Source organism: Salmo trutta, chromosome 19 (assembly GCF_901001165.1).
Source record: "Salmo trutta chromosome 19, fSalTru1.1, whole genome shotgun sequence".
Taxonomy (NCBI): domain Eukaryota; kingdom Metazoa; phylum Chordata; class Actinopteri; order Salmoniformes; family Salmonidae; genus Salmo; species Salmo trutta.
In genome coordinates, this window is record NC_042975.1 from 41,198,072 (window position 1) to 41,224,484 (window position 26,413).

General features: G+C 46.4%; 1 protein-coding gene across 8 annotated transcripts in view; it reads right to left on the reverse strand.

The window, feature by feature from the left end:
- LOC115154594 (roundabout homolog 2) overlaps window positions 1-26,413 on the reverse strand; it is a 171,129-nt gene that overhangs the window by 20,177 nt on the left and 124,539 nt on the right. For 5 of the 8 annotated variants that reach the window (XM_029700991.1, XM_029700992.1, XM_029700989.1 and 2 more), the window contains exons 6-17: window positions 23,202-23,338; window positions 22,121-22,132; window positions 17,405-17,529; window positions 16,187-16,358; window positions 8,500-8,705; window positions 7,016-7,097; window positions 6,690-6,855; window positions 6,154-6,320; window positions 5,933-6,054; window positions 3,873-4,104; window positions 1,394-1,518; window positions 942-1,113 (exon numbers count right to left, since the gene is read on the reverse strand). In XM_029700991.1, coding sequence (XP_029556851.1) covers window positions 942-1,113; window positions 1,394-1,518; window positions 3,873-4,104; window positions 5,933-6,054; window positions 6,154-6,320; window positions 6,690-6,855; window positions 7,016-7,097; window positions 8,500-8,705; window positions 16,187-16,358; window positions 17,405-17,529; window positions 22,121-22,132; window positions 23,202-23,338 — 1,718 coding nt within the window. The remainder of the gene's footprint in view (window positions 1-941; window positions 1,114-1,393; window positions 1,519-3,872; window positions 4,105-5,932; window positions 6,055-6,153; window positions 6,321-6,689; window positions 6,856-7,015; window positions 7,098-8,499; window positions 8,706-16,186; window positions 16,359-17,404; window positions 17,530-22,120; window positions 22,133-23,201; window positions 23,339-26,413) is intronic. The other 3 variants (XM_029700993.1, XM_029700990.1, XM_029700997.1) reach the window with 1 other exon arrangement.

Genomic DNA, 26,413 nt, shown 5'->3' on the forward strand with positions numbered 1-26,413 from the left:
CAGATGGACACCATGGTATCTGGTGGATGGGATAGCGTTTGGCTGTCCAGTAGACCCAAACCAGTCAACGGCTAACATATCTCAAAAACGAGTACAAATCTATGTTTATTGATAGCTAATATCAAAATCTACTATATGATCTGAAAACAAGAAATTCTGTAAGAAAGGTAAGGAAGGTCCAATCACGTTACAGCTATTTTCTAGGGTAAAAACAACACTATAGATAAACAATATCAAATTAAAAACCCACTCCATTGAAAGCATAAAACTGCAATATGTCGGCAGAGAGTTAATCAATTCAGCAGTGCTCTCATCAATTTGAACTCCGAGACGGGAGATTGACAGAGCAGCTCAGACAGAGTTTGATTTTCTGCTGCAGCTACTGTGCTGTGAAATTAGATTCACAGTCTCCAGCGGGAGCAGGAGCCCCAGCCCCAGTCATTAAGCCTCAGTCCACAGGCCTCTGTTTGCCTTTCTGTGGCCGTTAAGGATATTTTCCCCACACATCAGTCAAAAGTCACGGATGAAGAGCGTTTGGCCTGGCTCTACTATTGATTTTAGGTCTATCCTTCAGCCATTTGATAAGATGTGATAGGCTGATAAGCCCACCCCAATAACACTGTCTACTTTGTTAGCACTGGCCGCACAGATATCGAGGAGGATTATTGATATGGCTAACAGCACTCGCCACACTGTTACTGGACACTACACTAAATGAAATGCTATTGATTTCCTGATAGATCACTATGAATGGAGCCTGCCTTACAGAACTCAGTGAACCTTCAGCTTCCAGCAGTACACATGTGATCTCCGACAACGCACAATTTTATTTTTTCCCAAGCGTGATAAATTGATCAATCATTTTTCCAGACCCCCTGTCTGTGAGTCAGATTAGGGTTCCCTGTTATTATGTGTGTTGCCTCAGACCCTGTGTGTGTTACCTATGACGATGGGCTGGGGCTCGCTCTTCACCCCCACTCCGGTGCTGGTGCCTGCCGCCACCTCCACACGGTACTGCACCCCCGCCTGCAGACCCGCCACCACCACGGAACGGATGGCCGCATCCACCGTCTTATTCACATGGAAACGTGTCTCATTCGCCAGGCACCAGATCTAACACACACACACACACACACACACACACACACACACACACACACACACACACACACACACACACACACACACACACACACACACACACACACACACACACACACACACACACACACACACACACACACACACACACACACACACACACACAGGGACAGGCATTTGTGGGGAGAGGCAGTTGATACCAAATGTCTTGTAATATCAATGTGTGTATACAATACACACACAGTGAAGCTTTATTTTCACAACATATAGAATACAGATTGCCGCTGCCTACCTTGTACTCCTGGATGATGCCGTTCTGGTGCTCTGCGGAAGGGGGGTCCCAGGACACGCTGATGGAGGTGCTGTTATGGTTCCCCACTGTCAGCACTGTCACCTGCTGAGGAGGAGCGCTGGGCGCTGCATGGGGAGGCACAAGAAAACACATCAGCATCACCACATCTTCACATTCCAATAGAGAACTGCTGCTTCCTGCTGTCCGCCAGAGCATAACAGAGAGCACTGCCTTGATTTATATTTAAAGAGTAGTTCAATGCGGAAGGCTTTCTCTGTAGCAGAAGCAAGGCACAATACCACTGTGTTAAAAAAATACGCTTGGGAGAGCCACCACAACATACAGAAATAATGACTGCACTCTCCACAATCTACCTCTTTTTATCTCCAACCTTCATCCCTCACTTAAGTCTTTCTTTGAATCATTCCTTTTCCTTGCTGAGGAGCAGTACCAGAGGTCTCCTGGTGCCTTCATAGGTTGTTTTCTTAAACTTTATTTAACTAGGCAAGTCAGTTAAGAACAAATTCTTGTTTACAATGACAGCCTAGGAACAGTGGGCTAACTGCCTTATTCAGGGGCAGAACGACCTTGTCAGCTCGGGGATTCGATCTAGCAACCTTTCGGTTACTGGCCCAACGCTCTAACCACTAGGTTACCTGCCACCCCAAAAAGTTTAGGGGAGTCTACTATAACAATCCATCTAGTTGAACAGGAAGTTACAATCTCTAATGCCAAACAATATTATTGTCTGTTGAACTTCCAAGGCCCAATCACTCTTCACTGCCTGGTGAAATTCCATGCAGTCTTTACTAAACATACCAATAACCGAGTAACTGTGCCCTTCCAAAAAAGAGCAGAGCAGACTGGCACATGTACCCCAGAGTAAAGTATGGCCCTGTGATGAAGGGCCCGAGCCCAGCGACTGATACTGCCTCCGTATTAATGGATCACCCCCATCACACGCAGTCACACGTTAGCGCTCGGGATGCTAAAGCATCACATTATGCATATCTGAGCTAAATGAAAGCCCTCCATCGTGGTGTACAGTAACGAATGAGATGCTAATAAGCCCATTAGTTGTGTGATGTATCGCTGGCAGAAATGTGACCTGCTGCGTGCCACGTGGCGTGCCAAGTGACACTTTGGTAACCCCATGTCCAATCGTTTTAGATCGACAAAACCCTGCTGATCCCCAGTGTTGGCTGACAGACCGCTCATACCAGTCACCTTCAAAGGCTGTATAGGGATTCAAACAGCTCGGAGACACCTGCAGGCTAACAGCATGGCTATAGGACAGATTAACACATAGACCTATTGTTTCTATAGTGCTGGATGCTTATTATTCATTCATTCAGAACACTACAGCAGTTTAATACTCTGAACGACCATCTCTGTATTCCCAAGGAACAACTCATTTAAATCTGATTGATTGGTTGGGTTAACTCAGAACTAAAGTCAATTGAGAAGCCATACATTTTGAAATGGCATTATACAGTCAGTGGAAGATTCATGTGAATCAGCTATTGGATTGTGTCTCAGTGAAATGTGGCTAGCCAGGTGGGACGTTGCACAACAGTCTCATTTACCAGCTGGCCTCTGAGCCACCTGGCTACCGTGGATACAGTAGATTTCTCCAGAAGGACCCTAGGTCTGGAGAGAACTGTCTACACGGACTGAACATGCCCAGAGCGTTACACTTGGATAACAACTCCTGTGTTGGCCTAATTGGGTTAATGGACACAAGGAATAAAATGCAGCCTGAACGCTGCTGGCCCCAATTAATCAACCACTCACAGAGGGCTGAATCTTAACCTGAGACGCCAATTTAAGTTGAGCTTCTGTTCAAATCTCTGACTGACATCAATGTTTGATTTACTGTACGTGAACATTTGATTTATGCATGTGTATGAAGTAGAGGTGGAGAGGGGGCAAGTGAGAGAGAGAGAGAAAGAAAGAAAGAAAGAAAGAAAGAAAGAAAGAAAGAAAGAAAGAAAGAAAGAGAGGTAACATCTTAAAGTCACAATATAAATGTTGTATGTGACAGGGGCATGGCAGGCGATGTGACAGCAGGGGTCCAGAGAGAGCAGAGACAGGAACAGGGAGAGGCACAGAAAGATGTTTGAGCTGGTGTCACAGGAGACAGGCCCCCCCACAGACTCACAGGCCTGTCATACCCCCCTACAGAGCTGAGATGTCTGGGAGATCTGCCACAGGGAAGATGTCACCCTAATACTCAGTGTTTGTGTGTCTTCTCTTTAGTTTTCTTATGTTTATTTGCAGAGAGTGTGTTTGTGGGTGTGTAGAATTATATTCTGTATCAGCTTCAAGGTATATGACCATTACCAAATGTAGCACACAAGTAGCATTGATGTAAAATAATTTCAAACATTTTTGACAAAGTGAAAATAATACCTCCTACAGAGTCGACAATGTCTTTTGTTGCATCACTACACATATTGAGTTGGTAATGGTCTTTTACCTTCCTCCAAGGTACGTGCTGTCATTGATTCACTGTCTGCTCCCTGGAACTCGTTGAAGTATGGACGGACTTTTATCTCATAGACAACGCCCTTCTTCAGGGCAGACAGCGCCACGTCTCTCTCAGATGGAACCTTGAGGTCCTGCACCTGCCAGGCCCCAGGGGAGGGCAGACCTGACGTCTGCCTGTACAGAACACGATAGCCCTGGATAAACTGGGAAGGGTTCTCCACCTGAGGGAGAGAAAAAGAGAGAGAGAAAGAGGGTAGGAAGAGGAATTTATTTTTTACACTGTGGATTTTGAAAGGGATTTTTCAATAACTAGAGTAATGTTACAAGAACATTTTCTTCTTCAACATTAGCTGAATCCTATCGACTTTGAGTCATAGTAACTACTTACTGCCCATTTAAATACAGCACATGCCGACCAAACCATCAAAAGAGAGAGCTACAAAGCTCTTACACTTGACCCCGACAGAGTGGATTAAAACCATGCAGTATCCTTTGCAGTAAACAAACCCCGTTACTATGGCGGGGGGAAAGTTGCAGTGGTGGGGTCTGGGGAGGGAGTGTGCAACATATCTCACAGTAATGGCTTGTTAACAGGGGCAGAAGCAAGCGAAAAGCTTTTACAGGCCAAATAAAGCAGCTGTTTACCCTTAGCCCAGTCCAAATAAATCATGCCGACGCGCTGCCAACGCTCAGCCTCTACGGGTGCCTGTTTGCATTTCATTAACGAAATGATTCGTGAATCTAAAAGCTTTATGAAGAAACCTTAGGGAGACGACCCCCCCCCCTCGCACTCTCTTTCCCTCCCTCCCTTACCTGTTAGAACTGACTGATCCAGCTAGCTAGATGCAGCCATAGTGGGAGTAAATACCATAAACAAGCGAATTCTGTTGACTTTTCCCTTGTTTTATAGGACAGGTATGCTAGGGTATGGTAGGAGAAGGGGTTTTCTTGACAACAAAAGTATGTGAAGAAGTAAACACTGCGCTGATACTGGGATTTACTCTAACCTGTGTTACAATGTCATTTCATACTAGTAATATTATCATGTGGCTAATTGAAGATGGTAGAAGTATCTTTGTGTAATTTCACAAGAGTGGCATTTTTGATGGTTCACTTTAATGTTTGAACTCGTATAGCATTGGATAATATGGTCAGAGCAATGGTGCTATGCACTATGCAAATCCACACCTCGAAGAGCCCAGATACCTAATAATGTTAAAATATCATCAAGGCACCGGTGCACACAGAGCCGAAGCATATGGAGAGTGTGCATGTGAGGATGTGCGTGTGCAAGAGTATGTACGTGTGAAAAAGAAGAGCCTCTGTCATTAAGCAGGGCTCTCCAGAAGGCAGATGGGACACCTTGCCAAGGGAAAAGATGAATAACCACCAGATAAAGAACTGACTGCAAACAGCTTCCAAAAGAGAGAACACAACATGTTGCTGCTAACGGTGATCTATTTGTCTCGGTGAGAAACATTTGTCTTAATTCCTGCGTCGCCCCAAATTATCACAGATTGATGCAACACCAGCTGTCCCTGGACTCCACGTCCACCCGTCTCAGAAGCTGTCTGTGTGTGTGTGTGTGTGTGTGTGTGGGCGCAGACAGTGGATGACACACAGCATTGTGTGTGAAAACAAAACTCAAAATGTGTGTATGAAGCCTGGAAAGACTAGCTAAGCTGTCTCTGTTCCTGAACGATCCTAATGCTGTCCTCCAGCCAGCCTGGAAAACAAGGTTAATCTCTCTCGCTATTCAGATCTTGAGATTCTGCACTTCCTGATTCAGTGAGAATAACAACTCACCACAAAGACAAAGCACACTGGTTCATACCAAACCCCCTCATACAAGTTCCTCATTGCGTCATACATGGTAAATAAATGAATCATTGTGCTCTGCAAGCCAAAATGTTTAGCTACGCTTTATGCAGTGAGCCGTCTTACACGTGGTCAACAGGAGCTCCGAACTATCAACAAACTAACAACTGCATCTCTGTTGACATGCAACAACAAAATACAGTTGTAAGTAATCCAAACAGTTGTACTCACGGTCCATGTGACCTGGACAGAGGTAGAGCTGATGACCACAGGGTTATGCATGCTGGCCACTACATCACCCAGCTCCTTCTGGACACGACGGTGGTCAACACCCTGCACTGGAGGACTGATGTCTGACAGAGAGAGAGAGAGAGAGAGAGAGGTGCTATTAAATATTGCCATCGAACCCGTTTGAAATGTCATGTTGGCATGGAGCACATTCTAGTTGGTACCTTGGGTGCGGACAGGCTCAGACATGGGGCTGGGGTCTCCGAGACCCTGGGCGTTGACCGCTCTGATGAGGAACAGGTAGACTGTGTTCGGTCGCAGGTCTTTGACCGTGAACTGTGTGGTCTTCACGTGGTCAGCCACTGTCTGCCAGCTGTTGCTGACCAGCTGACTGCTCACAGAGAACCGTGGAGAGGAAGAGCGTTAGTGAGCCCAGCCAAGGAAAGCTTTTACAGTAATAGCTCTCCATAGCTACAGTCCTATTGTTTTCTCTTGGCTAATTTACCTAGCACCATCACGACACTGCACAGCTGGTCTGAAACCAAACCTAAACACTGAGTCAAATAGCCCCTGATCAACCTTCTTGGACTGCACATGATTCTCGTATACAGCCTATTCTGCAAAATCCATGGGATTGTTGTGCTTGCCCTGGATGTGGCAGTGACCCATATGCCCACATAAACGAATACATCTGCCATTGCTCTGAAAGTTTGGGGTCATTTAGTGAGGCTTCGCTAGGGGATACTGTTCCCAGACGTACCCAAAGGCCTCGATGACGTAGGAAGTGACTGGGGAGCCCTCCTCAGGCCCAGGTTCCCATGACAACGAGACACTGCTCTTGGTGACATCAGTGACCTCTGGCTTAGACGGAGGCCCAGGGAGGGCACTGGCATTGTGGGACATGGAGTCTGTGAGGTCACTGGACTCTGAGAGGGAGGAAAGGAGAAGAAGCTCTATCAAAAGGAATCAAAACGAAAGAGGCAGATTGAAGGAGAAAGGTGCATTAGAAATGGTGGAACTCGTTTGGTACATTTGGCTTCAATCAATGGTGGGTAGAAGGGACAGTAAATCAAGATGTTACTGTACCTCTAACATCCAGGAAGGCACTCCATGAGGTCTCCCCACTTGAGCTGGTGGCAACACAAGTGTACAGCCCAGAGTCAGACAGCTGAGGAGGACAGAGGGGAACAAAGAGACAATCACAACCTACACTGACCAGCCGGTTAAAGAATTCAATTATTTCACATTTCATAAAAAAAATTAAAATAACATCCATCCATTAAAATGGTCATACAACTGACCAACCAAATATTATGCTGAGAAACAGATCAATCAACACCTCACAAACAAAGGTTTTTGTATGTTCATTGAAATATGTGTGCCTTCTTGATAGTAGTGATATTGTTTGGTAGTGAATCTCCGCTATGGAAAGAGCTCGGCAGCCAGCAGTACACAAAAAATGCATTAACCTCCATTGGCCTGACTCACTCCCAGGGAGAGAGGGAGTGGGTGTGAATGAGAAGACGGAGTGGGGGGAAGATGAAAAAAGAGCCCTGGAAGTGCTGACGTTAATTTTCTTAATACATTTAATTTAGTACTAGTCAGCCCCCCACATCCTCAGCCCCATCATCATCAATACAGACACAGTGAAACCGAGACATGATAATCTATTTAACGCTGGCCGCTTTAACACTGGGGAACAATGACAGCTGGTCTCCCCTTTGCTCTCTCTCTCCCCCCTCTCTCTCTCTCTCTCTCCCTCGTTCCCTCTCGCCGTCTCTCCTCTCCCTCGCTTTCTTGAACCCTCTTCCCTTTCTCACTCTGTTTTTGATTTATTTCCCCTCACTCCCTCCCTCCCCTTCTCTCTGTCTCCTTATTTCACTTCCTCTGTTTTCATAACCACGTCTCCCTAAGGTTTATTAAATCAACCCAGAGGACTGCAGCTTTGGCCAGTCTAATGGATATTCCAATGAGATTTGGGAGATAAAGGGGAGTGTGGGTATGTGTGTGTGTGTAGACATCTTACACACACTTTGATGGTGGTGATATGCTGCTGTACATGGTTACACTCCCCTCCCCACATCACTGTCTATGAGTTAGAGCATCTCTAACCGTTGCCCAGGAGACTGGCTCTAAACGACAGCTTTAAATGACATACAAATCAATACCCTCTATTCATCTTTAAAAGCAACATGACTGCACTTGTCCATTTGAATTACATCCAACTGACATCAGATGGGAAGTGTTCTATCTTCTCTCTCAAAAACAATATGACATACACACACACACGCACACAGAGCGACACACACACATACACACACGGAGCGACAATCACACAAACCTTAACAGCCTGCCTTTGAGAATAGAGAGAAACCCTGAAGAACAGGCAGTGTATTGAAAAGAGGGCAAGGAAAGTAGAGAGGCAGAAAGGGAAAAGAGATGAAGCCACCGTGGCAGGCAGACTCAAGGCCAAATCAATCATGAGTGAACACAGTGTGGAGTGTGGAGGAGAGGCTTGCTGCTGTGACGAGGTGTATTGTGGTTGTACACCATCAGTCCTATAAACCCACCCTAGTGCTCTGGATCTGCAGGCTGCCAGGCTCCAGCAGGGCCATGCGAGGATCCTTCCCCAGCAGACTGAGGCCATCCTTCAGCCAGGTGACAGTGGGCTCCGGGTCCCCTGACGACTGGCACCTCAGCAGGGCCACACCCCCCACAGCCTGCGTCTGGTTGGATGGGCCCTGCCGGATGATAGGCGGGGGTCGGTCTTTCGAGGCTGGAGAAAAATAAGGAATCAGAAATCATGATCAGGAATTTACAACGAAACACAAACAATGAATTATAGTTTGGTGCTATATATGTAATTGTTTTTTGACCCCATTAGTGAATTTACCACTGGAGACCGAAGGTCTTCTTGATGTATTTGTTGTGATAGGGGGTACCTGTTTTAGGGGTCGTATGCAGGTTTCTGATAGTGCGTGCTCATGGCACCACATCACACCTTAGCACTCTAATTACAAGGTGTGGATTAACGATGGCTCGCCTACGGGGCTAATTATCCTGCCTTCTTTCACAACAGATTTTAACACATTCACACCGTCCCTCCCTCCCAATCGCCCCTCCTCTCCTATGACTCACCACTGCACCACTGCACCCCTAGACAAAACACTGCTTAGAATGAACACGCCAACCACAAGAGAAATGCATCTCCTTAATGCTCTTATATGCATGCTGTCATTCATTGGGCCGCCTCCGCATTTCTGGGGTGTTCAATCTTTTCACGTTTTGTAATATCCTCTGTTCTCCTTACCCTCCTTATCAGTGCTGTTAGTCTCAACTCAGAGTATTTGCAGCAGGTTCTTGAGCTCCTATTTCCTATTACAGCTTCTTCAGACTCAGAGGAACACAGTAACTCAACCAAGCAGACACCAGCCTTTTCCTCTCCCCACTATATGTATGTATATATATATATATATATATGATATTATTATTCATTGTATATGTTATCATTGTCAGCACCTCATTGTATGATTAATTGTACAACGGATATAGACGCTATTAATTGGCGTGATCAGATGCAATAACAAAAGATTACTCCTTTCTTGCATCATTTTTCACACTCAACCACTTGATCATTCCTTCACTCCGCCGTACAGTATACAGCGACACTATTTGCATGCTGATCTATCTTTTCCGACTCGCAGGGCAAGGCTCGTTTTCTGTCCCAAAAAATCCTTGAGCAGATGCTAACTCAATAATGTGTGTGAGAGGGAGCCAATAAATGAATGGAGAGCAAGAGAGAGAGAGAGAGATAGACAGAAAGAAAGATACAGAGAGAAAGAGACAGAGAGAAAAACACAGAGAGAGGGACAGAGAGAGACAGAGAGACAGAGAGGGTATTGAAGAAAAGCAGCATCTCCACATCCTCCACGAACGCCACTGCCGCAGCACTAACATTCAGTGCAGGGAACACATAATCCAGACCCTCCGTCCACCAATCAAAATTGGAAGTGTCAGTCACATACTGCCGATGAAGTACTGGCAAGGAATTGCTTCCTAAGTAGGAGAGATGATCGGATCCCCGCTCTTTCTCCCAGCTCCTCCAACGATATGCTCCTGCTCCGCATCAGATGACCCAGCTTAGTACACCCCACACCTAACAGGCATGAACGTAGGCTGGCTGAACCCGGAGCACGGGACTGGATGGCAGTGTTGTAAAAAAGAGGCTCTTCAAAAAGCCACATCCCTGGTGGCGTGCCGGCCTTACAGGACATGACGAAAACTCTCCAAGCCTGCATAACAGACTCATAGAATGGAGTCAGGCCAGACATGATCCTGGAAGAAATGTCCACCAGGCCTTGCCCACCCTCGTGCAGTGGCAGGTACAGGGCAACAGCTTTAATCCAATGTTGTCCAGACCAGAAGAAATTGACAAGGGTCCTCTGAAGCTCTTGTATCAGACACCCCGGTTGCTGAAACATCATTAGTCTGTGCCACAGGGTAGAGGCAGCTAGATTATTGGCTACCAGCAACCTTCCCCTATAAGACAGCTGGGGTAGCACCCATTTCCACCTAGACAATCTGGCACACACTTTCTCCACTACACCCTCACAGTTATTTTTTTGAAAGACATGGGAGCCTAGAAAAAACCCCAAAGTTTTCATCCCATCTCTGTCCCACTGAATCCCCTCTGGTAACCGTGGAGCAGACCCCATCTGAAGCTGACCTGCCCACAGCGATTCACTCTTTTCCCAATTGACTCTAGGTGAGGAGGCCCCCTCATACACCTTTAAAGTGTTTGAGAACCTTAACATCCTCACCCCCTGTAATAAAAACTGTCACTTCATCTGCTTACACAGACAGTGCTATTGTGGTACCCTTCATTACCCCTGGCACAGAGAAACCAGTAAGCCTCGCTCTTAAAAAACAAAGCATTGGTTCAATTGCCAGACAAAATAACTGTCCTGAAATTGGGCATCCCTGCTTGATACCCCTTTGGACAGGGATGGGGCAGCTCAAACCATCCCCACCTTCACCATACATGAGGCCCCAGCATACAGTAAACTCATCCAAGACAAAAAAACATCCCCAAACCCAAAGCCTTTCATTGTTTTGAACAAGTACTGGTGGTCCACACGATCAAAAGCCTTCTCCTGATCCAAAGAAAGAAAACTCACATTTACATTAGTCAGTTTACAAATGTCTAAAACATCTCTTATTAGAAACAAGTTATCAACAATAGAGTGGTCAGGTACACAGTAAGACTGGTCCTTATTGACCAACAGCCCCAGATACTCTTTCAACCTGTTTGAGAGACACTTAGATATAATTTTAAATCCTACACACAGCAATGCAACAGGTTGCCAGTTTTAAAAAAAGAGACAAATGCCCCTTTTTTGGCAACAATGAAAGCGCAGCACATTGACAGGATACAGGAAGAGAACCCTCATGAAAAGATTCACACACCACTTCATAAAAATCCCCCCCAATAGACCCCCAAAAGTGATTATAGAACTCAGATGGTAAACCATCGATGCCAAGGGCTCGGCCTGATGAGCGCTGCATAACTGCATTGGACAGCTCCTGCAGAGTAATGTCAAAGTCCAAAGTAGCTCTCTGCTCAGGGCCCAAATGAGGAAGTCCATGTAACAACTGTTCAGCACACAGAGAATCCCAATCCTCCGCCTTATAGAGGGCAGAGTAGAAATCCACGGCATGTTTAGCACATCTCACCATCATTTGTGGTCACCTTCCCATCAGGGAGACGAAGGCAGACCATCTGTTTGTGTTGCAATGTCGACTTCCCTAGGTAAAAAAAAAACGCTAGGAGAATCCATATCCTTGAGGGTAGCAAAGCAAGACCTAATCAAGGCACCTTTCACTCATTCTTTCATGTAAAAACGACCTCAGTTCATGTCTCTTGTCCTGTAAGTTCATGACTAGTCCAGGGTCATTCTGAGTGAGCAACTTCAATTCAATAGATTTGATGTCCTGTTCAGTCTCTTTAACTTCAATACGAGGCACTGTTGACAAAACACATGTATTTGGGCCTTCCCAACCTTCCACCATTGTCTCAAAGACTCAAAATTCAATTTTAATAACCTTCCATTTTTCCCAAAACAACTAAAACTTTTCACAAAACATGACATCATGTAACATCTTAACATTAAAATACCAATAAGGTGATGACCGTCGTGAACAGGACAAGTAACAATATGGTGATCTGAAAACCCCACAGGAGTAATATCACACCTTCCAACCCTACTACAGTAGTGCTCAGATACATACAACCTGTCTAACCTTGCTGCACTGACACCACCTTCATTAACTTTTAGCCATGTGTACTGCCTAACTTTTACATTCCTGACTCTCCACACATCAGAAAGCTCAAACTCAGTTAATAAACCAGACAGGCAAATAGCTGACCGCAGGTGAGGTTCTTCAGCAGTGCGATCAACAGTAAAATCCACTGTACAGTTCCAGTCGCCCCTTAAAATATACACCCCTCTTGGTCACACTGTCTTAAGGTTTCCTTTATTTGATATTAATACAGCAATACGCCCTGTACCCTCATTAGGAGCATAAACATAACAAACGTTTAAAAAAATAACATAACATCTGCCTTGACCAATAAAACCCAACCATTGACAATCTCTGTTGTAGATACCACAGTCATCCATAAGGCTGAAGAAAACAAAATTGCCACCCCAACACTGAAATTAGTATACGCTGCCCCTCCCACCACATACCTCAGTCAACCTCGTTAGCCTCATCACTATGTCTCCTGTAGAAAAACTACATTAAGCCTTTTCTGTTTTATTACTTCTAATACCCAAGCCATCTTATTCCTGGCCATTTCCACATAAATATTGAAAGAACCTACCCTTGGTAAACTCAGCAAAAAAAGAAAACGTCTTCTCACTGTCAACTGCATTTATTTTCAGCAAACTTAACATGTGTAAATATTTGTATGAACATAACAAGATTCAACAACTGAGACATAAACTGAACAAGTTCCACAGACATGTGACTAACATAAATGGAATAATGTGTCCCTGAACAAAGGGGGGGGGGGGGGGTCAAAATCAAAATTAACAGTCAGTATCTGGTGTGGCCACCAGATGCATTAGTACTGCAGTGCATCTCCTCCTCATGGACTGCACCAGATTTGCCAGTTCTTGCTGTGAGATGTTACCCCACTCTTCCACCAAGGCACCTGCAAGTTCCCAGACATTTCTGGGGGGAATGGCCCTAGCCCTCACCCTCCGATCTAACAGGTCCCAGACGTGCTCAATGGGATTGAGATCTGGGCTCTTCGCTGGCCATGGCAAAACACTGACATTTCTGTCATTCAGGAAATCACGCACAGAACAAGCGGTATGGCTGGTGGCATTGTCATGCTGGAGGGTCATGTCAGGATGAGCCTGCAGGAAGGGTACCACATGAGGGAGGAGGATGTATTCCCTGTAATGCACAGTGTTGAGATTGCCTGCAATGACAACAAGCTTAGTCCGATGATGCTGTGACACACCGCCCCAGACCATGATGGACCCTCCACCTCCAAATCGATCCCGCTCCAGAGTACAGGCCTCAGTGTAACGCTCATTCCTTCGATGATAAACGCGAATCTGACCATCACCCCTGGTGAGACAAAACCGCGACTCGTCAGTGAAGAGCACTCTTTGCCAGTCCTGTCTGGTCCATCGACGGTGGGTTTGTGCCGATAGGTGACGTTGTTGCCGGTGATGTCTGGTGAGGACCTGCCTTACAAGAGGCCTACAAGCCCTCAGTCCAGACTCTCTCAGCCTATTGCGGACAGTCTGAGCACTGATGGAGGGATTGTGTGTTCCTGGTGTAACTCGGGCAGTTGCTGTTGCCATTCTGTACCTGTCCCGCAGGTGTGATGTTTGGATGTACCGATCCTGTGCAGGTGTTGTTATACGTGGTCTGCCACTGCGAGGACGATCAGCTGTCCGTCCTGTCTCCCTGTAGCGCTGTCTTAGGCGTCTCACAGTACGGACATTGCAATTTATTGCCCTGGCCACATCTGCAGTCCTCATGCCTTCTTGCAGCATGCCTTAGGCACATTCACGCAGATGAGCAGGGACCATGGGCATCTTTCTTTTGGTGTTTTTCAGAGTCAGTAGAAAGGCCTCTTTAGTGTCCTAAGTTTTCATAACTGTGACCTTAATTTCAACAACCGTTCCACAGGTGCATGTTCATTAATTGTTTATGGTTCATCGAACACGCATGGGAAACAGTGTTTAAACCCTTTACAGTGAAGATCTGCAAAGTTATTTGGATTTTAACGAATTATCTTTGAAAGACAGTGTCCTGAAAAGGGGACGTTTTTTGTTGTTGCTGAGTTTACCTCCATTTAACAAAGGAAAAGCAGAAGAAACCACAGAGAAACCAGACAAAGAGAAAAAAACACCATATGAGGCATGATCGTCATCATTGTTTTAATTTTCTCTTAACCTTTTCCCAATACCTTTTGCTGCCGTGACAGCAGTAACAACATTCCTCAAGCGGAAACGCTTCTTCACACTCAACTGGAGTGGCAGGTAGCCTAGTGGTTAGAGCATAGGGCCAGTAACCGAAAGGTTGCTAGATCGAATCCCTGAGCTGACAAGGTATAAATCTGTTATTCTGCCCCTGAACAAGTCAGTTAACCCACTGTTCCTAGGCCGTCATTGTAAATAACAATTTTCTTCACCAGTCTGGGGAAATGGCTCCCCAGATCCATCCTTACCTCCTACAACAATATTTTTCTGCTGCACATCAGACACTATGTTCCCCTCTGGCACAAGCTGTAACTCAGTACCCTCAACACGGACAACTTGTTCCTCAGCAACAGGCGCTTGTGAATGCTCTACCATTCTCGGCCCACCTTTCCCTACATCAGTGGGCTCAGACGTTACGAGGACCGCCTGCGCCCCTCCCTCTACCTTCTCCCTTTTCGGGCAAGCATGTCGCTTATGGCCAACACCCCCACACTCAAAACACTGTTGACTACCCGTACTAGCATAAGCCATAGTCTGTTGTCATACTTGACTTTAAACGATAACTCCAAAGTTTGCTCCGTTGAGTCCAAAAACATAAACACCTGTCGACGAAACGACATAACCTGTTTCAAAGCCGGGTTTTGCAACCCAACGGGACAATCTTAATTGAAAGAGAGAGAAAAGAGAGAAGAGAAAGAAAAGAGACAGAGAGAGAGAGAAACAGAGAGAGTGAGAGACAGAGACAGAGAGAGAGGAGGGCAAACAGCTCCCAACTGGCAATACCTCAGCACTTAAGATAATGATGCTCCTCGAGAGGAGGAGAGAAGTGTAAATGTAACTCTCCATCAGGGAGAGTTTTCATCTGAACAGTTTCACTCTTTTCAGGATTTTCATGGCCTCTCTATGGTTCAACTTCCCACAGTGAGACGCTAATGAAATGGATGAAGGCATTTGACCGATTAGCTCCTGCAGCATTCGGCACATCACATCTCAGCCAAGATAAGTGCCAAGCATTAAACAGACAGCCTCTGACGCATTTTATGGCCAGCCCTTCAGTCAATGTTTTCAAGCAAGTGTGTGTGTGTGTAACTTCTGCTTCCAAATCACACTCTCAAACACATAGATCCCCTGAACGCAGAGCTCACTCTCCAGATCCCAATCACCTGAATTCTGATCACCTGTTCACACACCTGTATGTCATTATCACACACTATTTAGTTCCGTTCTTTGCACCCCATCATTGTGAGGTATTGTTTGTTTTGTGACACTTTTATTCGGAGTGCTGTGTTTCCCGAAATGTAATCCTCCCGTGTACGATAGGTTTGGCCTGCCTCACTAACGATGTCTATTGCCTACTCCCTGCCTGTACTTTAGCCTATCGGATTTCCTGTTTCAACCTATTGCCTGATCTCCCGGGCAACGTTAATAGCCTTATACCCGCATGTACTATTTCCTTTTTGGACTGTGTATGATCTTCTGCCTGCCCCTGGACCCAGCTACCTGCCTCCTCCTGTGGTCTTTTACCAATAAACACCCTCTGCGCCCTGCGCTTGAAACCAGCTCTCTGTCTCACATCGTGTTCGTTACAGTGTTTGTGTGCTTGCATTTAGCTGTGCATTGTTCTCAGGCAAGGCGCACAATTGTGTTGGCAAAGGTTCTGTAGGTGTCTGTTGGTTAGGATATGCATCTGCAGGTGCACAGTGTCTGCAGTGTCTTTGTGTGTCCGCGGTGTATACGTGCTGTATGCTCTCACCGTCTGCCACCTCCAGCTGAGCCTTGGCCAGGATGCTGCCGGCCACAGTGAGGGCCTGGCAGGTGTAGTAGCCTGCATCAGAGCGCTGTACGGAGGAGATGGTCAGCTCTCCACTCACTGACACTGACACACGGCTGTCTCCCTGGACTGGCTGGCTGGGGAACAGCAGATCCTGGAAAGACAGGAGAGACTCATTAGCATGGTGTTTTGTCCTGTGCCCAAAAGAAAACCAGCAGGAAACATGGCAAGATTCAATTGACATGTTGCAGTTAATAGCGAGAGTGAATAGTACATGTTAACTGTACTGTGCTAAATGGTTAATACATTCAGTTAGTTATATAAGAGATGTGAAAAAAGACGAGAGAAATTTAGAGTGACAGGAATTAAACAGGGAGTTTTAATTGCAGTGAGTGTCATCCTTGGCAATATAATGCTATATAACAGTATAGTCCCACACACCACACATGTACAATGCGAGAGCACACTGCATTGACTAAAAAGCACCAACAAGTCAAACCAATCATCTGGAGCCTTGTTCTGTTTTCCTCCATGTCCATTCTCAGTGTTCATTACTGACTAGCGCTCCTATTCACTCACTTATCCTAGAAATGTGTGTGTAATTCAGTAGTAAGTGTGGGGGCCGAGGGGTCAGGGTCCTCTATCTGCTCAAGGTGGTTAGTCATTTACACTGTGGGTGAGAGGCGGTCAGCCCTGCCCGTGATGAAGCCCTGCAGTAGGAGTCTTGACATTGAGTGAGTCCTCACTGCCGCCCACTCATAGCCTTGAGATCTCGATCTCTCTATCGCTTAAATTAGATTTTTCCCCATTCCGCGTCCTGCGAGCAGACAAACGGAGGGGAAGGCAAGGACATTAGCCTAATCCCATTATGCCTAATGACGCTAATGTAGCAAATTAATGCTGTTTCTTGTGAAAGAAATGGCTGGTCAGAGCATGCGGAGTGGACCGATGATTGATGGCCACTTCATTATGTGACTGTCACGGGGACGGGAGTCCTGACCGCCCCCCTCTGGTCCCACGGCTCTAGCCACAGTCCAATCAGGACCAGACCTTCATGTCTCAATTAAGACAATTAGGAGAAGGTTGTTTTTGTTTATGTGCATAGGAAGAGGCCAACACACATAGGCAAGAGCTAACACACGCAGGCACAGTCAAGTATGCAGACATTCAACGCACGTTATTCAAACAGGTGTTTCTTACCTGGCTGCCCTCTCGTTGCCAGAACACAGTGGGTTGGGGGTTGCCCTTGGTCTCACAGGGGAAGGTGGCTGTGTGCCCCTGAGCCACGATCTGGTCCCGGGGTCGCACCACAAACTGGGGAGCCTCTGAAGACCAAAGGTCAGAGAAGTGAAACCACTGTCACCACAGCACAGCAGGAAGACATTTAGAGACAGTTCTGATCATGTGCACAAACTAATCAAGGGAAGCTACAGGTTTCAGCTACAGGCTACAGGCCACAAGCTACAGGCTACAGGCTACAGGCTACAGGGAACATGCAACACATGATTGTCTAGTAGTCTCTCTGAAGAAACATTACTACAGGTACCAGACCACACAGACCATTCATCCTGCTGGCCACAACCTGAATGAATGAGACCAACTCATGAACACGGGTGCTTTTACACACATTCTCTCCTTGTAGTCTCTACATCAGAACTACTGCATATCAACTACTATATCTTGACCAGCAAGTTGGAGAAACAGAGGGGTTACAACTAACTTAACAACACACAACTAAATGAAGGGCTGGGTTGGGTGGTTCAAACTAAGGAGGTACATGTGCATGTATTAGTATGTTGAATAATCAGGTGTGAATGTGTGCTGGTGTTACTGGGTGTGTATGTACAGTACCAGTCAAAAGTTTGGACACACCACAATATATTTTAGATTTGAGATTCTTCAAAGTAGCCACCCTATGCCTTGATGACAGCTTTGCACACTCTTGGCATTCTCTCAACCAGCTTCATGAGGTAGTCACCTGGAATGCATTTCAATTAACAGGTGTGCCTTATTAAAAGTTAATTTGTGGAATTTATTTCCTTCTTAATGCATTTGAGTCAATCAATTGTGTTGTGACAAGGTAGTGGTGGTATACAGAAGATAGCCCTATTTGGTAAAAGACAAAGTTCATATTATGTCAAGAACAGCTCAAATAAGCAAAGCGAAATGACAGTCCATCATTACTTTAAGACATGAAGGTCAGTCAATCTGGAACATTTCAAGAACTTTGAAAGTTGCTTCAAGTAAAGTCGCAAAAACAATAAAGCGCTATGATGAAACTGGCTCTCATGAGGACCACCACAGGAAAGGAAGACCCAGAGTTACCTCTGCTGCAGAGGATAAGTTCATTAGAGTTACCAGCCTCAGACTGCAGTCCAAATAAATGCTACACAGAGTTCAAATAACAGACACATCTCAACATCAACTGTTTAGAGGAGACTGCGTGAATCAGGCCTTCATGGTTGAATTGCTGCCAAGAAACCACTACTAAAGGACACCAAAAATAAGAAGAGACTTGCTTGGACCAAGAAACACGAGTAATGAACATTGGACCGGTGGAAATCTGTCCTTAGGTCTGATGAGTCCAAATTTTAGATTTTTGGTTCCAACTGCCATGTCTTTGTGAGACGCAGAGTATGTCAACAGATGATTTTCGCATGTGTGGTTCCCACCGTGAAGCATGGAGGAGGTGTGATGTTGTGGGTGTGCTTTGCTGGTGACACTGTCAGTGATTTAGAATTCAAAGCCCATTTAACCAGCATGGCTACCACAGCATTCTGCAGCGATACACCATCCCATCTGGTTTGCGCTTAGTGGGACTATACTTTGTTTTTCAACAGGACAATGACTCAAAACACAGCTCCAGGCTGTGTAAGGGCTATTTGACCAAGAAGGAGAGTGATGGAGTGGTGCATCAGATAACCTGGCCTCCACAATCACCCAACATCAACCCAATTGAGATGGTTTTGGATGAGTTGGACCGCAAAATGAAGGAAAAGCAGCCAACAAGTGCTCAGCATATGTGGAAACTCCTTCAAGACTGTTGGAAAAGCATTCATCATGAACCTGGTTGAGAGAATGCCAAGAGTGTGCAAAGATGTCATCAAGGCAAAGGGTGGCTACTTGAAGAATCTAAAATCTAAATTATACCCTGAATGCTGATTGGCTGACACCTGTGCTATATCAGACCGTATACCACCGGAATAACAAAACATTTATTATTACTGCTCTAATTACGTTGGTAATACAGTTTATAATAGCAATAAGGCACCTTGGGGGTTTGTGGTTCATGGCCAATAAACTCAGTCAAAAAAAGAACTGTGTTTATTTTCAGCAAACTTAACATCTGTAAATATTTGTATGAACATAACAAGATTCAACAACTGAGACATAAACTGAACAAGTTCCACAGACATGTGACTAACAGAAATTGAATAATGTGTCCCTGAACAAAGGTGGGGTTAAATTCTAAAGTAACAGTCAGTATCTGGTGTGGCCACCAGCTGCAATATGTACTGCAGTGCATCTCCTCCTCATGGACTGCACCAGATTTGCCAGTTCTTGCTGTGAGATGTTACCCCAAGGCACCTGCAAGTTCCCGGACATTTCTGGGGAGAATGGCCCTAGCCCTCACCCTCCGATCTAACAGGTCCCAGACGTGCTCAAACATGCTCAATGGGATTGAGATCCGGGGCTCTTCGCTGGCCATGGCAGAACACTGACATTCCTGTCTTGCAGGAAATCACGCACAGAACAAGCAGTATGGCTGGTGGCATTGTCATGCTGGAGGGTCATGTCAGGATAAGCCTGCAGGAAGGGTACCACATGAGGGAGGAGGATGTATTCCCTGTAGCGCACAGCGTTGAGATTGCCTGCAATGACAACAAGCTTAGTCCGATGATGCTGTGACACACCGCCCCAGACCATGTCGGACCCTCCACCTCCAAATCGATCCCGCTCCAGGGTACCGGCCTTGGTGTAAAGCTCATTCCTTCGTCGATAAACGCGAATCCGACCATCACTCCTGGTGAGACAAAACCGCCACTCGTCAGTGAAGAGGACTTTTTGCCAGTCCTGTCTGGTCCAGCAACGGTGGGTTTGTGTCCATAGGCGATGTTGTTGCCAGTGATGTCTGGTGAGGACATGCCTTACAACAGGCCAACAAGCCCTCAGTCCAGCCTCTCTCAGCCTATTGCGGACATTTTGAGCACTGATGGAGGGATTGTGCGTTCCTGGTGTAACTCCGGCAGTTGTTGTTGCCATTCTGTACCTGTCCTGCAGGTGTGATATTCGGATGTACCGATCCTGTGCAGGTGTTGTTACACGTGGTCTGCCACTGCGAGGACGATCAGCTGTCCGTCCTGTTTCCCTGTAGCGCTGTCATTGGATTCTCACAGTACGGACATTGCAATTTAATGCCCTGGCCACATCTGCAGTCCTCATACCTCCTTGCAGCATGCCTAAGACACGTTCACACAGATGAGCAGGGACCCTGGACATCTTTCTTTTGGTGTTTTTCAGAGTCAGTAGAAAGTGTCCTAAGTTTTCATAACTGTGACCTTAATTGTCTACCGTCTGTATTGTTTAATTAATTGTTTATGGTTCATTGAACAAGCATGGGAAACAGTGTTTAAACCCTTTACAATGAAGATCTGTGACGTTATTTGGATTTTTACCAATTATCTTTGAAAGACAGGGTCCTGAAAAAGGGACATTTCTTTTTTTTGCTGAGCTTATATCACAGCTAAGGGCTGTATCCAGGCACTCCGCTTTGCGTCGTGATATATTGGCCATATACTTCACCCCCTCGGGCCTTATTGCTTAATTATATTTTGATTTGTTTAACAGTTTTTTTGGTTACTACATGATTCCACATGTGTTATTTCATAGTTTTGATGTCTTCACTATGTCACGGCCTGATCCATTTCACCTGTCCTTGTGGTTGTCTCCACCCCCTACAGGTGTCGCCCATCTTCCCCACTTATCCTCTGGGTATTTATACCTGTGTTTTCTGTCTGCCTGTGCCAGTTCGTCTTGTTCGTCAAGCTTAGCGTTTGTCCTGTCAGCGCCTGTCTTTTCCCTGCCTCTCTTTTTCTCGTCCTCCTGGTTTTTGACCCTTGCCTGTCCTGACCCTGTATCCGCCCGCCTGACCACTCTGCCTGTCCCTGACCCTGAGGCTGCCTGCCGTCCTCTACCTTTGATCCACCTCTGGATTACTGAACTCTGCCTGTCCCTGACCCTGAGGCTGCCTGCCGTCCTCTACCTTTGATCCACCTCTGGATTACTGAACTCTGCCTGTCCCTGACCCTGAGGCTGCCTGCCGTCCTCTACCTTTGATCCACCTCTGGATTACTGAACTCTGCCTGTCCCTGACCCTGAGGCTGCCTGCCGTCCTCTACCTTTGATCCACCTCTGGATTACTGAACTCTGCCTGTCCCTGACCCTGAGGCTGCCTGCCGTCCTCTACCTTTGATCCACCTCTGGATTACTGAACTCTGCCTGTCCCTGACCCTGAGGCTGCCTGCCGTCCTCTACCTTTGATCCACCTCTGGATTACTGACCTCTGCCTGTCCCTGACCCTGAGGCTGCCTGCCGTCCTCTACCTTTGATCCACCTCTGGATTATCGACCCCTGCCTGCCTTGACCTTCTCGTTTGCCTGCCCCTGTGGTTACAATAAACATTGTTACTTCACACAGTCTGCACTTGGGTCTTACCTTGATTCCTGACACACTATTATTCTACAATGTAGAAAATAGTCAAAATAAAGAAAAACCCTTGTGTGAGTAGGTGTGTCCAAACTTTTGACTGGCACTGTAAGTGTAGGAATATTTATTGAGCTTTAGCATGTGCGTATATGTGTGTGTGACAGAGAAAAAGAAAGCAATGCATGCACAATGGGATCAGCTCATACTTACCAACAGGACGAGCTGGTGACAGAACAATGGTATGGGTGGGTGAGGACAAAACACAAGACGGAGAGGAGAGGAGAGGAGAGGAGAGGGAAAGAAAAAACATGGAAATCAGAAATGAATGAGGTGATGTTGGGTACAAAACTCCAGCAGGTAAGGAGCAGGAGAATGGGGCTCAGGTAAAGGAAATAAAACCTGGGTATCATCATGGAGGGGTGTATAGTTTAACACAATAGCCTTGTACACTTAGGCGTATTCACAGATGTGGGAACACGACAGAATTGTCACTTGACAACGTGCTGATGTGAAAGTAAAAGACAGAAAGCTGGATCCCTCACCCTCTTCTCCTCAAATACCCTGAAAACACTTTCTCACGCCACCAATTCTCCTATTAACACCCCAGTTGACAGAGGACACAGTGAGGCGTGGTGATGTGCAGGCGAGGTGGAATGGATAGTGAGATACAGGGTGGGTAACACAATTGGTTCTGGTTAAGTTGCTCATATCTGAGTGGAGGCTGGAAGTCCTGGTGCATTCATCCAGCCTGGGCCCTGGGAGAGCAGCAAGTTCACACCAGATAGACTTTAGTATTCAACGTTTGTCCAGGTCCCCAGGACGTCGGGAAATGCCTTCAGTACTGTCCACTAGGGGCAACGTGAGCATGTGTTAATCTCGTAGGCTTGGGGTTTGCTCGGACCTTGTGGATGGGGATAAACGAAGGGCTTAAACTGCATGTTTCGGCTCCGAGGATCGCAGGTTCAATCTGATGCCAAACCTTGACCCTTACCTTATCCCAAACCTTATCCCTTACATTTACCCTTACCTTAACCAGTCGGAATTAATGCCTAAACTTACCGTCAACTTTTTTATGTTATAGGAAAAATGTTGAATCGTGAAGTGAGACTGTTCTTGTTGGGGAGAGAGCAGGACTGAGCCCAGCTCTGGGCTCACAGCAGGCAATAACACTCACATGGTGGGGTGGGGGAGAGGAATGGTCTGGGCCCACCCTGCTGAGACTGTTACCACAGCTCCAGGAACAGGATTAGTGACAGGTGTCTGGCTGTCTCCTACAGTAGCCTGCACTCACCCCTGACGGTGAGGGTAGCCGAGGCCTCCACTTTGCCCACACGGTTCTCGGCCACGCAGGTGAAGGTCCCCTGGTCCCCAGCCAACGCCTTCTTGATTCTCAGGAGGAAATCCTCCTTCTCATATCGGATGTCATACCTGGGGAAGGAGAGGGGGAGAGGAGCGGTTCACATTAGAGTGAAGTCTAGCTTGCCGTAATCAGTCTCACACCTCTGCCGGCTTGCATGCCACGACTGTTTTGATAAACGGCTGCTTTGAAACGACTGGAAAAAGGGGCAAAGTTCTGTATAAATAACAATTACACAAAACAATTTACTGTATGCTTACTACAGTAAGTAACCCATTCTGGGACATTTCAGAGTAAAGCTTACATAAAATAATAGGATGTGGACATAGGCTGTTTGAAGAATAAAGCGAGGCTTCCTGAGGTACTTAAGACTCCCTGCAGCAGAGAGACTGTTCTGCTACATAGGAGGAGGAGAAGGGGGGCCAATTATTCAGGGATGAAAGGCATGGCAAAATGAAAGGTGCTTTCAGCTGGAACCTTGACTGTTCCTCTATTTCAATATTTATGAAGAAGGGCACCCAGTGTGGGGTGCGTGCGTGAGTGTGTGTGTGTGAGAAAGTGAAAGATGGAGAGAGAGAGAGACTATACTGTATCTGATATACTGTATCTGGTGCACTCACATAAATCCACACCCACAGACAGACAGACAGACAGACAGACAGACAGACAGACAGACAGACAGACAGACAGACAGACAGACAGACAGACAGACAGACAGACAGACAGACAGACAGACAGACAGACAGACAGACAGACAGACAGACAGACAGACAGACAGACAGACAGACAGACAGACAGACAGACAGACAGACAGACAGACAGACAGACAGACAGACAGACAGACAGACAGACAGACAGACAGACAGACAGACAGACAGACAGACAGACACTGCTACGGATGAGAAAGACTTGGCAGTAAGGACTAATTCATAAAGATACACTACGCAGCACAGCAGCCAGCTAGTCTCAGCAGTGAGAGAAACAGCAGTCCTAACAGAGCAGGGCTAACAGTCCATCACTCAGGGGCAGAGGGTTTGACATGGCTACAGAGCATGGAGCATTATGGAGCTGGACTCACCCCTCTAAGGGGCCTCCTCTGGTCTCTGAAGCAGACAGACCAGCAGCCTGTAAACCTGTCTAGTCTTCCATACCATCTGGACATGTGAGATGAGCAGAGCAGTGAAACATAATGACGGGGGACATGGCGGGAGGGGTCACGGACCCAGGAGAAGGTGAGAAAAGTGAGGGGGAAAATATCACTCAAGCTTTTCTGTCCGTTCGGACAGTTGGTCTGTCTGACTGAACCTTGTGAAGACTCCAGTCACGTCACGTCTCTGACCCACATACACACCTCCTTGGAGGGCCGGTCTGGGAGGGATGGAGGGATGGGGAAAGAGAGGGAGGGAGGGAGAGTAAGAGAGAGACTGAGAGAAAGAAAGAGAGAAGGGAGGAAGGCTGGTCTGGAAGTAGGGCATGTTTCTGGAGTCATGGGGAAGAAGGGAGTAAGGAGTGAGCAGACAGACAGACAGACTCTACTCTACTCTACCCCTGTCTGAGAGAGCACTCCCCACAGCCACATCCTGTCTCAGACACATGCTGCTGATGCTGTACCACCACTAACACTATCACACACACCACTACTTTAGGGTAGCTACTTTCTTTAGAAATACACACTTATGCCATGGAGGGAAAAACACATTTCCTCTCACGCAGATGACAATATGGTCAAAGATGTCATATGGGATTAAATATTGACAAACTGTGAGACAGCGTTTTCCGTTACAGTGACGAAGAGACCAGAGAGTCATGGTAAATGTAGTTTTATGCTGTGAACTTAAACAAACATTGACTCCATTGGCAGCATGGTATGATACAAAGTAATGGCCTAAATAGAGGACATTGTTAGACCTGGGGCCTTGTGTAGTGTCGCTATATACACATCATTATTATTTCTGAGACTAGCTAGGACTGCTACAGTGAGGGAAAAAAGTATTTGATCCCCTGCTGATTTTGTACGTTTGCCCACTGACAAAGAAATGATCAGTCTATAATTTTAATGGTAGGTTTATTTGAACAGTGAGAGACAGAATAACAACAAAAAAATCCAGAAAAACGCATGTCAAAAATGTTATAAATTGATTTGCATTTTAATGAGGAAATATGTATTTGACCCGTCTGCAAAACATGACTTAGTACTTGGTGGCAAAACCCTTGTTGACAATCACAGAGGTCAAACGTTTCTTGTAGTTGGCCACCAGGTTCGCACACATCTCAGGAGGGATTTTGTCCCACTCCTCTTCGCAGATCTTCTCCAAGTCATTAAGGTTTCGAGGCTGACGTTTGGCAACTCGAACCTTCGGCTCCCTCCACAGATTTTCTATGGGATTAAGGTCTGGAGACTGGCTAGGCCACTCCAGGACCTTAATGTGCTTCTTCTTGAGCCACTCCTTTGTTGCCTTGGCCGTGTGTTTTGGGTCATTGTCATGCTGGAATACCCATCCACGACCCATTTTCAATGCCCTGGCTGAGGGAAGGAGGTTCTCACCCAAGATTTGACGGTACATGGCCCCGTCCATCGTCCCTTTGATGAGGTGAAGTTGTCCTGTCCCCTTAGCAGAAAAACACCCCAAAAGCATAATGTTTCCACCTCCATGTTTGACGGTGGGGATGGTGTTCTTGTGGTCATAGGCAGCATTCCTCCTCCTCCAAACACGGCGAGTTGAGTTGATGCCAAAGAACTCAATTTTGGTCTCATTTGACCACAACACTTTCACCCAGTTGTCGTCTGAATCATTCAGATGTTCATTGGCAAACTTCAGACGGGCATGTATATGTGCTTTCTTGAGCAGGGGGACCTTGCGGGCGCTGCAGGATTTCAGTCCTTCACGGCATAGCGTGTTACCAATTGTTTTCTTGGTGACTATGGTCCCAGCTGCCTTGAGATCATTGACAAGATACTCCCGTGTAGTTCTGGGCTGATTCCTCACCATTCTCATGATCATTGCAACTCCACGAGGTGAGATCTTGCATGGAGCCCCAGGCCGAGGGAGATTGACAGTTCTTTTGTGTTTCTTCCATTTGCAAATAATCACACCAACTGTTGTCACCTTCTCACCAAGCTGCTTGGCGATGGTCTTGTAGCCCAT